A 14,647-nucleotide genomic window follows, 5' to 3' on the forward strand; every position below is an offset into this window, starting at 1 on the left:
GGTTATGTATAAGATCACTCCTGCGAATACTGTGACAGTACTGGCAAGTGTAATTTGGTTCTCTAACATATGCTCCTATTCTTTAAAACACCGAATCACAGCATCTGCTAGGTTGGAAAAGGCCTTTAAGACCTTCAACCCAGTAACTGCCCTCACACTCCTCAGGACAGCAGATTAAGTTAGCTGCTTAAAATGTGGCTATGGAAGCACAAAAATTAGGAAAAGAGAGCAATTTTTGATGACACGTGTATGAGAATGTTGAGCACTTTGTGGCTTTGCTGAAAGATGTGTACAACAGGCCCCTGATCAGCGGCCCAACGCTAGAAAGGAGGTGCAAACCCCACCAAAGGGCCGCCCCAAGCAAGCCAGGGCTGGTCGGGCTGAAGGACTCAGATCCATCTCTCAGCAGGGAGACCTGCTTTTATCTCCCGCCACCAGCCGCTCTGCCCCTGCCCGCGCAGTAGGCAGCGCTGGTTGCGGCCAGGCTCTCCCCTCCAGCTGGCCTGCTGCAGCGCGGGGCTCAGGCTGCACAGGATGGAGGCCCCCTCCTGCGCTGAGGGGAGCCGCGCGCCACGCAGGGGCCAGAGGCGGCAGCCGGGGAGAGCAGTGGGAAGCGGAGCAGGCATGAGCGGCGGTGGCGAGGACAGCAGCAGCGACGAGACCATCGTGGAGGCTTCCGTGCCGGAAAGCGATGTGGACGACGAGGAATTCCTCTGGAGGCCGAGGTAACGCGGTGTTGCTCTGCGCCGCGAGTACCTGTGGGAGCGGGACGGCAGGTGTGGCGGCGGGCTGAGGGGCCGCTCCCGCGCCGCCATGAGGAGAGGCGGACTGCTGGCCTCCGGCTCCCACCACCGGGCTTCACCCTGGCAAGGAGCAGCCAGAGGCTGCCTCCTGATCCTCACAGGAGGCGCTTCTCGAGTATTTTAATATATTTAGTTTGGGCTTGGCTTTGTTCAGTTTTGGTTTTGGTTTGTTTTTTTTTTTCCTCTGTTTTTTATGCCCCCAGTCACCGTAGTTCTCAGCTCTGCAAATGGCCCTGTGCCTTTTCACAACACACCTTGTGGGCCTCCGAGTTTGTAACCTCCAGACTTAGCAGACATGAAACGTATCAGAACTCAACTCAGAGAAAATAAAGAACACATTATTGAATACAATTGGTACTGATGTTAACTTCTCCACAACTTTAACTTGATACCATTTGCATGACATTATCTCTTATGTCATCTTAAGACATGGCAGAGTTGAAGTGATTGCACTTCTTTGTGCTCTCCTCATGGCCCAGTATTGCTTGGAAAATCCATAAAGCAGTGATGCACCTCCTTACCGCAGGTTTTCTGTGCAGAGTATCAGGTGTATCTTCACAGTTTGGGGGTTCTTCACTGCCCGTGTTAGCTTGAGAGATGCACTCTGCCAGTATGCGGTTAGCAGTGTCCCCAGGGGAGGCCAAGATGGTGCACTTGGTTGCCTCAACTCTCCCTGGAGTTTATAGGATTGAAAAGCAGAGCATGAAACTGTTTAAAGGCCTTTTATTTTATTTTGCAAAGGTTGCCTTTTCTTAGTGAGGATTTGCATTTAAGAGCAGAAACAAGAATTCATAAAGGTAAGAAAGTTTCTTCTTTCAGCCTGTGTTGTTTTTCCAATAAATTGCCGCTGTGTTGCCGAGGTCCATGTTACTTCAACATAAGCATTACATGGAGTTCATTTTTATGAACTGTATGTGCTCCCTAATTATATCCATGGATTTAGCTCTCATTCTAGAAGAACTTTAAGCACATTTTCAATATATGAAAAATAGGCTTGCTCTTAATTCCTCTTTTTCGTAGGTACTAGTAACTGAGAATATCTGGTTTGGGAAGTGCTTGAACTATGTGTAGGGATATCCTTTTTATTTGGGTATGTGTATTGTGTTTGAGCAGAATAAAATAAATGGAATCTAAACACATAAAAGCCTTATAGATGGAATCTTTACATATAGTAGTTGTAGTTACTATAGTTACACATAGTATTTTTTTAAAAAAGCTTTAATATTGTTAAAATATCTATAATCTTTAACACAAATTTGGGTAGGAATATTTAAATGCACTATTTTAAGTGTATTATTAATTTTAACATGAATGTGTGCACAATCATTTAAAGTCTTAAAATTCTCCCTTAGATCAAGTTGCATAAGCAATCATGTTGTAGTTACATAATAGTTTTACGGGTACCTCCTCAGCATTTTTGTGTAATCCATTTGACTTGTGTCCTGTACATTTTATTGCAGCAATACAGAGACTACCCATTCTGTAAGTGGCGCAAGGTGTTCTTAGTGTTCCTCTGGATTTCTTTTTTTGGGTTGTCTTTTTGTCAGTTTAAAGACCTGGGCAGGCTATTGTGGTCTTTTAATCAGCCTGCTCTGAGTTAATACAAGTCTTACATACAGCCCACTGAAATCCACAGAAACTTTTCAAATCACTGTGATTTCCTGATGCTGAGCCTTTCAGAGTTGCTCAGAAGTTTTGTCTGAGGAAAGTCGCATCATCCCATTTTGAATTTGCCTGTGGGTCACTGGAATTAAAACCTTGCAGCATTCAACATGCGTGGTTTAAGGCATGTTTATTTGACTCGTTCAGTTTTTGGACTGGGGATTTGTCTGAGGGCTGGGTGGGGTTTTTTGGTCTCTGTAAATGTAATAGATTATGATATTTTTAGTATTCTGCCTGTGGCCATTTATGTTCAGTAAATTGGAATTAATATTCTTTGCTCATATATTTGTGCATACTCCTATAGTAGCACTTTGGTGATGAGACACATAACAAAGATTAATTTTCTGTATATTTTGTTAATGTCAGTAGCAACATTTTAGTTTGAAAACCTAGGGGCTTTCTTTTTTTTTTTTTCTTTTTTTTTTTTTTCATTTCCATAGAGAAGTCCTTCCTTTGCATAGTTATTTAAAGTATTCCATATAGGACTACAAATATTTCTTAGTCAAGTGGATCAGGCAGCTCACCAAAATTACAGTTTTAAATTAAAAAAAAAAAACTTTAGGAAAGAGTTAATCTCCAATACACACTCGGGGAGGGTGCCAGAACACTAACTGAAATAAATTCCCCCGAGCTGGTTTTATTAATTTCTGACCTCTCCTATATTGTAGATTTAAAATCTAGTTAGATAGACTGTTTAACCACTTAAGTCCATTGCATATCAGAAACTTTGATACCTATACCTCAATTACTGGGTTATGTAGAAATGTGTGGAGTTATGGAATGTTATCTAGAAATGAAGGCAATCAAAACTTCCTTTAATTATAATCCCTTCACCACATATGTCACAGTCTCATTCCTACAGTTACTGTAATTTTCTTGTTTGTTTATTTGTTTTCTAGGAATTGCTTCTCCAGAAATCTGTTTTATACCGAAGTTTTGTGATCACACATATAGTCAGAAGCAACAACACATAAATCCAGTAAGCATAGAAATTATATGTACCTTGCTACACATACCTAGCTAATAATTGTTAATAAACTCACTGGGACTCACATTCTTTATGTGCAAAAGAACCTGGTGGTTTGCAGCTGAAATTAATTTTATGTCATGACAGTTGTCACATGTGTAGGACATTCTCTCCGGGAATGTATCAAGGTCTCTTCCCTGATATTTCATGAGGGTGTATGTGAGGAACAAGACCATGACAAAGATAAAGAAGCTGTGGAGGACAGTTCTTAATATGTTCCCTTCAGAAGCTGAAGGACAACTATCTGGGTTAACCATGCGAGAATACACCCTTCAGTTACTCATTATGAGATTAGTTGTGATCCATTGATTGGACAATTATTCCTTTAAAAAAGATAATAATCTGAAATGCAGAATAGAATGCTTGCATAATGATGGGCTAATTGTTCTACTCTATGGATAATTTTGCATTGCCTATTCTGCTAATTAGCCTGTCTTTCAATATGTTTGCCACATATGGTATCTAGTCAATAAACTCTTGTTCAGTTGAGCAATCAGTTCTCCATCTGCATAGGACACACTCATGAAACAATTAGAAACAAGCAGGTTTCTACTCTGTAACTGAGATTATTTTAAAACCTGTAACTGTTATACTGTCTTTAGTGTTGTTGATTCACCAGTCCAAAGACCACTATGTATCCTTTTTCCAGTATGAGAAAAGTTTTTAAAAGAACTAAACTGCTTTCTAGAGGATGGAAACTACATTGAAAAAAGACACTCCTTCTACTGAAGTGAATGTTTTTACAGAGCATTATAGAATTCCTAATTTCTCTCAAGTGGCAGCATGGGAAATAGTGAATAAATCAAAAAGAAGCTATTACTTCAAAGACTTTTTCTGTAAGTCTGTTCTGCTGCTTGCATGTCCCAGGATTGTCTTGACTGAAGTTTATCATGGTTTTCTAAGGACAGAGGGAGTGACGGAAGTGCCGATTTATGCTCTCCCTTTCTCCTCTGGGAGCAGGGATGACTATCTGCTGCCTAACCTAAATTTTTGGCTTTATGTATTTCACCGGAGTAGCCAGTTTGCAATCCCAGAAAGGGATTCTTCCAAGTCTAAGGATACCACCAAAGGAAAAGTGCTAAAAGCAAAGAAACATAGTACTTTTCACCAAATAGTTTGGGAAACACACAATTTTATTTGTTTTGGTTTTGTGGGTTTTTTTTTCCTGGGAGAACTATATAGCATGCCACTGGCAGCTTGGTTATGCACAGCATGGGGACAATATAAAATGTAAATCTTCACTGAATGTTGTAAGGAACCATATTAGCCTTTCATCATTGATACTTGCATGCATAGATTGTACCAGCGTGGCTCTTCACAGAAAAAGATCTGGGGGTGCTGGTTGACAACTGGCTGAACATGAGCCAGCTTGTACTCCGGCAGCCAAGAGGGCCAATGTCATCCTGGCCTGTATCAGAGATAGTGTGGCCAACAGGGTGAGGGAAGTGATTGTGGCTGCACCTGAAATCCTGTGTTCAGTTCTGGGCCCCTCACTACATGAGAGACATTTGTTGCTGGAGTGGGTCCAGAAAAGGGCAGTGAAGCTGGTGAATGCTGAACACAAGTCTGATGAGGAGTGGCTTAGGGGAACTGGAGTGGTTTAGCCTGGAAAAAAGGAAGCTCAAGGGGAACCTCACCCACTCTACAACTACCTGAAAGGAGGTTGTAGTGATGTGGGAGTCAGTCTCTTCCCCCAGGTAACAAGCAAAGGATAAGAGGAAATGGCCTCAAGTTGTGCCAGGGGAGGTTCAGGTTGGATATTAGGAAAAATTTCTTCACTAAAAGGGTTGTCAGGCTCTGGGACAGGATGCCCAGGGAAGTGACTGAGTGACCATCCCTGAAGGTATTTAAAAGACATGTAGATGTGACACTTAGTGACATTGTTCCATGGTGGACTTGGCTGTATTATGTTTATGGTTGAACTTAGTGATCATAAAGGTCTTTTCCAACCTAAATTATTCTGTGATTCTGTGTAAGAGATTGTAAGTAAAGACTTCTCTTCCACGAGAGATGCAGTAGATATACAGACAGATTTTGTAGGAGTCAGGTTCTTTCCAACTGACAGATCATTGCTGTTATCTACTAACCCCCTACTCCATGGCTTGTTCAGCCAAGTCCCATAATGGAGGTTTGTGCTTTTCATGTTTTTCAGGGTCTTTTTTTTCTTATCCAGTTTGACCAAGTGCATCTGAAGTTGTTTGGTGGCACTTAGGCATCAGTATTTTTTGTAGCACATCTGGAGTCCCCTCAAATAGTTGGCTGTATTAGTAAGTGTTCAAATGAGAAAAATAGTTTGAATGAATTTTTTGCATGAATTTTCTTGCCAAAAGCAAGAGAACAGGACAAAAGGCTGTTCCAAATACTTGCAGTCCATGGCCACAAATACTACTTGTGTAACTTTCATGATGTTAGAAGGCCTCGCAAACTATCAGCAATGCACTGATTTTGCTTAGAACCTGATTTTTTAGCAGACAAAATAGCTCCTCCTTCTTCTGAGGTACACCATTGAGCTTTAAGTGTCTGACTGAGCAATGTTAGCTAGTCAAAGAGATTTAGTAGTTCTTCTGCTGGTCTGCTGACCTTGCTTGGTCCCTGAATAATGTTCTGTGTAAATACCAGGGCTGATTTGTACAAAGGGTGTATTTAGCACAGTTGGTAACTTTCTGCCAGTTATACCATTGCAGTATTTTTGACCTAGATCAGTCTATAATTGTTACACAGGCTGTTTCTATAGAATCTGTTCTGTACCAGTGAGCCTTTTAGCAGTCCTTACTGGGCTAACTCCTCCTATTGCTCATGTCATTGCTAAGATAGTTGTTCTTGCTGTGTTGCTAATATCTTGTGCAAGCCAAATAAGTCATCACTTTGTGTCCACACTAACAGGTTCTTTACCAGAGTCTTCCTGCTGCTGTGAATTTTCTCCAGTGTATGTCACTGATGTGTTTAAAATTGCAGCTGTTAAGCTGATAGTCCACTAGTAATACCCAGTCTTTGGCTCATCTGGATCAGAAGTGTTCTGCAGTTCACTTGCCTGTCTTAATCGTTCCTTGGTTGCCTTAGACTTTACATAAAGGTTTCTTGTTCCAGGCTAGGGGAGATCTTGCCGTTATGTACAGAGACAGAAAAGCAGATCCAAGTTCCTTTTACTAAAGAGTTCCAATTTGTTTCTAGCTGTGATATTAACTCTCATCTTACCCATATGACCTTTCATGCCCCTGCATGTGGCAGCTGTGTCACTTGCAGCTTGCTGATGAGACAACAAGTTGTCAGCTAAGTTCTTTAATTCTGCTCTTCCCACGGATATTGAAAATTGTATACTGAACTCCACAGTCTCTGGAGTAGCACCCTGTCTTAATGAAAAAGGCAATTGTTACAAAAACTGGGAGTTGAAATAAAAATACCTTGTTTTTTTTTTCTTTTGATGTATAAAATACCTAACATTTAAAGCATTTGTATCGTACTTGCATAGGTATGTTTTCCTTTGGGGTGAGTGCTGTCTTTCACAGTATTGATCTATTTTTCAGCATTTTTCTCAAACAGCACAAAGAAAAAAAAAAGATTTAAGTGGAATGGATTTTTATCTTATTAGTATGTATGTAAAGATTGGATCAAAAATTTCCATTTTCCAACTCAATTACAGAAGTATAAGCATGTAATAAAGCTGAGAAAATAAATAATGAAGTGCTTTGTTTGCTAACTTGCTAATTTTTTTTTTCATTCAGATATTTCAAGAGGCATACACATCTGACCAGTCTCAGTCTCTCCTGCAGTGAGTATTATAGGTCACACAGGAAGTCCAGTCAGGTGGACTATAATTAAACAATTAAATTCTAGTTCCCTTTGTATGTTACTTTATTATAAATATTCTATTGTGAAGTAGTTTCCTTGTTTGCTTAGTGAAGCATCTATATTTATGTCAGTGGCAATTCTGTTTCCAGTATGGGTCAAACTGTACTTGTTTTCATTGGTGATATTTCCTTCAATGATATAAGGGTGTAAGCAACAGGAATGACTGTGAGCTACTCAGGGATTAGACATTAGACAAATAAACAAAACATTTGTAACAAATAAATTAGAACTTTCGCTCTTAGAAGCTATGGACAGATTTCAGCAGCAGATAAATTTATAACAGAAAACAGGAAGAAGTAATAAAAATAGGAATGACCATTTTTTTACTGATGTACAAACATAGTTAGCTCCTTTTAGGAAATCTGAAAGTCTTAGTTGCTATATGTGCTTGTAAAGAGATGTATGCCTTTAAAATAATTGCAGTAGTTTCCACAAGTAATTGTAAATACAAAACTGCATAAATAAACTCTGAAGTATTGTAGAAATTGTCCTAAACTGAACAGATTACAATTATTTCTGAAGAAAAACTTTTTATTATATTATTTAATTCCAGGGGTTGGATAAAGTGTCCATCACTTACTGAAAATATTTCTAAGTCTGATTTTTCACTGAATGCTGCAGTAGAGGGACATCAAAATAATTCTGCGGGTATGTTGTGTTTTGCACAAAACTGAAAGCTGCTCTCGCTGTGGCAAAATAATTTGAGAAGCTGAAGCTGAGTATCCCCATAGGTTTATTTAGGATCTGGCTATATGTGGCCTTTACAGCAGTTGTTTAGTCTTGGACTACAAGTTACACGCTTGTAAGTATTCTGTTGGGACTGTTTGAAGAAATTAATGTTTTTCCCAAGCCAGTGGTATATTTTCAGCTTAAAACTATTTTGTTGCTTTTCTGACTAAAGTTACAAGCCACATGGTACTCAAGTGCTCTATGGATATGTGAGATAAACATGGATGTATCAGTTATTAAGGTTCTTACATGCTTCTTACCAACATATCCAAAATCAAAGGCATCTGTAAGAAAGGAGAAGCAAAAAAGCTACTGGTGATTCCCCAGATCTCTCTGTCACCTGCTGCTACGTCAGTTGTCCTTCTTTTTGTTCCTCTATGCTGCCAGCAGTGCAAGATTGACCTAGCTGTTTTGCTGTCTCCCTGTTTGAGCTAATTTTTGCAAACCCAGTAGAAAATCATTCACTTAATTTCTGATTAGGAAATTCCCAGGGAGTTACATGTATGTCAAAACATGGTGATTGAAGCACAGGGATTTGGATCAGCCCTTTTCAGAGGCAGTAAATTATTGGGTTGTTTCGGTTGTATTGTCTAATTGCATTGTAATTACAGGGAGAAGGGAACAGATCTCATCCTGGGGAATGAACGGCAGTTCCATCTGCTGATTGTCTTTGGAAACATGGGCCTCTAAGCTGTGGTGAAGATAATTGACAAAATAGCCATAGAATACATTCTGGTGGCTAACAGAGCCTAACTAGAAACTGTGTTGTCAATTTCAGTTAGGGAACAAGACTGTATTAATTTTTAAAATTTGGAACTTTGGCCTCAGTCAGGAAATGAGGCTGTTTTATTAGAGATGATAATTTTCAGATGTGGAAAATACAACTGAAATATTTTACTCTTCTAAATTTAGATATTGAATTGAATGGATTTCAGAAAGATTCAGAAGAAAAGGTTAGTGTATTTTTACAACTAAATGTATATAAAATACCATTTAATTTAATCAGTTTATAAAGGCCACAATTTACTGAATTAATATAGACCATATTTTACTGAAAAAAATCCTGATTCTTTAATTTTAAAAATCAAGCACACAGCTGTAGAAACTGAAACTGAGTGCACTAGGTGAAAACAACTTGAGAGCTAATTTTTATTTCCTGCTTTTTGAGTAGGAACTGCAGTTATTAAGCTTGCAGGGCCCAAGGGTTGAAGCATAGCAATAAAAGGGAAGTAGGAAAGACATCACCATGACCCAGAATCTATAAGGAAGCTAAAGTAATGAAGACTTATAATCATTTAAACCATATTTTCCATCAATTAAAGTTATGGGAGAGATACCAGGAAAGTCTTTGAGGAGGAACAAATTATCTGTAACTGTCCTTCTTTTAGGGAGTAATGACTTGTCCCAAAAATAAGTAGTACCAGTCTATTTGATACACCTCTTTGGTAACGCTAAAGCTGCTCATGAGTGACGGGTTTCACTGCTGATGAGGTAAAAGTGAGGGAATAGCTTTGGATCCATCTTTTCCCTAAGTTTTCAACTCCGTGATGTTACTTGTATCTGCTTTGCAACCTCTGCATTGTTACTTCCTGTTCCTACTCTGAGACACAATGCTCTGTGTGCTTTTTGATTTCTAGTCTCAGTTCACTCTGACTGGTTCATTGCTTTCAGGTCTATTTGTGCTGGACAGAGAAACTAGTTGAAATTTACTCTGTTGCTATTTTTGCAGCAAAAAGTAACTGCTATTACCAAGCCCTACTGCACTGTCATAGGCAGTTTTGAGAATTTCTGACCGCTAGTGGCATCAGCTGCATGGGTGCTAGAGAAACGAGAGGATCTTACTGGGTACATATAATGCTTGCTGCTATCTGCAGTTTCTTAGGAAACCTCCCATTAACTTAGAGAGGTTACCAGTTCCATTATGTCTTCTTTGACATTCCAGCATGGAGCAATTTACAACAATATGCAGTGTAACTTTCTGCTGAAATCATAGCATTATGACTGTTCTGACTAGTCCCATAGGTTTGTATCAAAAAATAAAAAGTTAGAATTATATATAAATCTATTTTACTTTACTTTTCTCAGGCAGGCTGATTAAGGTTGTGGGGAAAACAGTACTTGCTAAAATTCACTGAGGAGAAATTTAAGACCACTGTGGCTAATTGTCCCTGTCTTGTAGCAAATATGGTTGATTGTATGGTCAGGTATCCCTTATCTTGGAACAAAGGACAAAAATGAAATCCTCTAGGCTATTCCTTTTTTTTGGAAATTATACTACCAGTATACAACTATAATACCAAGTTTATTAAATCAAACATTCATTGTACAGAATTAGTTAAATAGAACAATATCAAAATGCCTTAGGCAAAGGTTATCTACAGTTAACAGCCTCTGTAGAACAGGCAGATTGGTTTCATTGAGGAGTACCTCCAGAAAGGATATTTTAGGAGCCTGTACTAAAAAGGTTGGAAATGATCACTACAGTGAATTATTCTTTTTGCATATTGGTTGATGTTTGCACTGGCAAGATCTAAGTGTTGCAGGAAGATATCTTGTGAGAGGAATAGCTGTCATAGGTTTGTGTATCCTAATTGAAGAAAGGGCAAGACAGCTGCCTTGACAACCAGGCAGTGAGTCCCTGCATGTGTTAGTTTTGTGTACTTGCAAGAGAAATTAATAAACTAATAATCTCTACATAGAAGTCCTGACAGCAGAAATTAGTCTTGCTGGCTTGCCTTGATTTTGGCAGTGTAGCAGCTCTGATATGTATTGTGGTTAGTTTATTACTAGTGGGTCCAGTACTGTTCTGTATCTTCATTAATGGGCTGTAAAAAGGAACAGAATGCACTGTCATCAAGTTCAGAGATGGTACCGAGTGATTGATACACCAGATAGTTGTGTTACTATTCAGAGAGACTTGAACAGGGTGGAGTACTGAGCAGAGAGAAATCTCACGAAATTCCTTGAGGGAAAATGCAAAGTTCTACCTCTGGGGAGGAATAACCTTGGACACAAGTACATGCTGTGGACCAATTGGCTGGAAAGCTGCTCTGCAGAGAAAGACATTGGGATCCTGAGGGAAAATAAGCAGACCATGAGCCAGTGACGCACTCGTGTAGCAAAGGTGAATAATATCCTGGACTGCATAAGGAAGAGTGTTCCCAGCAAGTCGAGGGAGGTGATCTCCTCAGAACTGGTAATGCCACCCAGAGCAAACTATGTCCAGTTCTGGGTCCTCAATACAGGAAAGATACACACACACTGGACTGCATCCAGGGCAGAGCTATGAAGAGAATTAAAAGACTGTTGCATCTGGTTCTCTAAGGCCTTTGATGGGGTTCCCAACAACATCCTTCTCTTTAAATTAGAGAGATCTGGGTTTGATGGGTGGATGAGAAGTTGGTTGGGTGGTCACATCCAGAAGGTGGTGGTCATTGGTTTCATGTCCAGATGGAGATCAGTAGCAACTCAGGGCTCTGTAGTGGGACCAGTACTGTTTAATACCTATATCAATGACATGAGCAGTGGAATTGAGTGCACCCTCAGCAAGTTTGCAGATGACACCAAGCTAAATGGTGCGGTTGGCACCTGAGGGGTAGGACTCCATCCAGAAGGACCTGGACAATCTTGAGAAGTGAATCCATGTGAACTCCATGAGGTTTAACAGGGCCAGTTGCAAGGTCCTGCGTGAAGCTCGAGGTGATCCCTGGTGCCAATACAGGCTGAGGGATGAAGGGAATTAGAGCAGCCCTGCAGAGGAGGGCTTGGAAGTACTGGTACTCGTAAGACCTCACCTGGAGTGCTGTGTTCAACTCTGGAGTCCTCAGCCCAGGAAGACAACCTGTTGGAGTAAGTCCAGAGGAGGGTCACAGAGATGAAGAGCGATGGAATAGCTAATCCTGTGAAGACAGGCTGAGGAAGTTGGGATTGTTCAGCCTGCAGAAGAGAAGGCTCCAGGGACATGTTACAGAGTATTCAAAGGGGGCTGATAAGAAAGATGGGACAGACTTTTTAGTAGGGCCTGTTGCAGGGCCTAGTTTTAAACTAAAGCCCCTAGTTTTAAACTAAAGGAAAATAGATCCAGACTAGGTATAATGAAGGTGTTTTTTACAATGAAGGTGGTGAAACATTGGAACAGATTGCCTAGAGAGCTGGCTGATGCCTCATCCCTGAAAACATTGGAGATCAGATTGGATGTGGCTCTGACCAACCTGCTCTAGTTGAAGATGTTCCTGATCATTGCAGAGGGTTTGGACTAGATGACCTTTGAAGGTCTCTTCTAACCCAGACCATTCTATGATCTTTTGTATGAAGACAGGCCAAGAAAGCTAGAACTGTTCACGTTGGAGAAGAGAGGGCTCAAGGAGATCTTGCCAGTATGTATGAACACCTGACAGGAAGGAATGAAGATGGGAGAGCCGGATTTCTCAGCACTGCCCAGAGAGAACAATCAATAGAAACAAAAAAGAAATACCATCTGAAAACAACAAAAAAAAACCCAAACCAACCACTTTTTAATTGTGAGGGTAGCCAGGCACTGAAACAGGTTGCACAGAAACCTTGTGCGTTTCCATCTTACATAGATACTCAGAACCTGACTGGATGTGGTCCTGTGCAACCTGCTGCAGCTGGCACTGCTTGGGTAACATGGCTGGACTAGATGATCTCAAGAGGTCCTTTCCAGCCTCAACAGTTCTGTGGTTCTCTGTGCATCCCTCATGTCCCACTATATAGAAGTAATCTTCAGCTCAGATGATAATGTTGATCTTTCTGACACCTTAACTCTTACAGTGATTCTTTTACATCTGTATATTGAAAGGCTGAATTCCTCTGCTGTTTTGAATCCAAGCTAGCAGATAGAGGAGTCCACTTAACATTTCCACTATATCCTTATTATTTATGCTTCAGTATTAGTCAGTCCAGTGATATTTGAAAGCCACAGTCTGTGACGCCAAATAGCCGCTAATTTCTCGGTAACTTTTTAATTGTGCTCAAAAACACATGGGAAAAAAGTTCGTTGCATTGATGTGAATACAGTGCCATCTGCTGGAACTGACAGGCCAGATTAACTCTTGCTCCTGTAGTGTGCAAGGAGAGGTGGGTGTCTAAGGCTTTGGTAAGCCTGGGTTGCTCGCTGGGCTTCATTGCAGGGAGTTTATTAAAACACAGTTTTTATATCCACAGACAAGTAAATTTTTTTTTTGATGAAAGTCGTGGTTGACTTCTCTGTCCATGTGCTTCGTCTGGTGTGTTGTTCTGCATCAGCTGTTACCAGTGTATCCTAACTGGGTAAGATGAGGAAATAAGAGATTCTGGGCTGATGCAAGAAGGTCAGTAGGATCTGTGCCTGGATTAGAGAATAATTAACACATGAGGATAGCAGGGGTTTTGTGAACACCAGTCACATTTAAAGTGTTGGATTTTAGTTCGGATTTGGGTTTTTAGGATCTTGCAAAATTATTCATTGATGCCTGTGTGATACTTCTGCATTAATATAAATGTATGTTTCACCCGCCCTTCAGCAAACACATTGATCCCTTTTCTTAGGAGATTTGTAATGTACATACACGCTGTTTATACCACAGTTCTTCAAATACAGAAAGTCATGCCAGTGTTTTGCGTTTTTTTTTTCCCCAATTGTCTAAAGCCTGCAGAAATTAGAGATGTAGTCCAAAAAGAAACTGTAATTCAATACAATAAAGTAAGAAGTAATCAGTACTTCAAGAGCAATTAGCTGCACAGGTACAAGTTAGGAAATAGAAAACTAGGAAATAAGTTTCAACAAGAGTCAGGAATTTACAATGGCTTACAAACTGAATGTGAGTTAGTGCTATCAGATATCTGCCCTTTCTGTTCTACTGACTGTGTGTGAGCTTTATCAAAATAACATTACCAGTGGTTAAAGGATTCTTGCAGTGCCCAGTATTGCCACTTGCTGGCAGCAAGAATCTAAAAATATATTGAAATAGATTTCTTTATGATCAAATATTACTACACAACAGCACTATTATATACAAATGTTATCTAGAAAAATGTACAGTTTAGTTCTGCTGAGGTGTCTGATTTTCTGCAGAGGTATTTGGACCAGGGATAAGAAAAAACATCAAAAAACTACTAATTGGTTTAAAAATGGATGAACCTGTTGAAAGCAGTTAGAGTATTAGAAAAACAGTAGTGGTATTACTTTTCCAAGAACAGTCATGGTCTTGTGTTTCTGTATTCTGTAATTGTATTCCACATTTCTCCATTGTGGAAACTCAAATGTGCAGCCTCCAAACATATGCCTAAAGTTTTGAACTCAAGCTTGAAGCAGAAATGCTCCATACTTGTGTGGGATCCACATAATCACATACTCAAAACTCATACATTGTGTTTTACTAACTGTGCTTTTATATTATTGTGAATATGTTAACTTTCATTATTTCTGGGTGACATGTAATGCCTTCTTTTTGAAGCCCTTTAATACCCTCAGCTCATTGGCAATGACATAGTATCTTTTATTTTTATGAAAGATTTAGTCTCTCTTACTCTAGATTTTCACTGCTAGGGAAGTAAACAGCTAAGGTGCTCTACTTTT

At 39.8% G+C, this 14,647-nt stretch overlaps 1 protein-coding gene across 1 annotated transcript in view; it reads left to right on the forward strand.

The window, feature by feature from the left end:
• The first annotated feature begins 393 nt into the window (after positions 1 to 393).
• ANKRD31 (ankyrin repeat domain 31) overlaps positions 394 to 14,647 on the forward strand; it is a 71,663-nt gene continuing 57,409 nt past the window's right edge. Inside the window, 6 exon segments of the mRNA XM_013130932.3 lie at positions 394 to 725; positions 1,545 to 1,600; positions 3,365 to 3,444; positions 7,215 to 7,261; positions 7,895 to 7,989; positions 8,983 to 9,023. Coding sequence (XP_012986386.3) covers positions 535 to 725; positions 1,545 to 1,600; positions 3,365 to 3,444; positions 7,215 to 7,261; positions 7,895 to 7,989; positions 8,983 to 9,023 — 510 coding nt within the window. The 5' untranslated portion in view covers positions 394 to 534.

Source organism: Melopsittacus undulatus, chromosome Z, assembly GCF_012275295.1.
Source record: "Melopsittacus undulatus isolate bMelUnd1 chromosome Z, bMelUnd1.mat.Z, whole genome shotgun sequence".
NCBI lineage: Eukaryota > Metazoa > Chordata > Aves > Psittaciformes > Psittaculidae > Melopsittacus > Melopsittacus undulatus.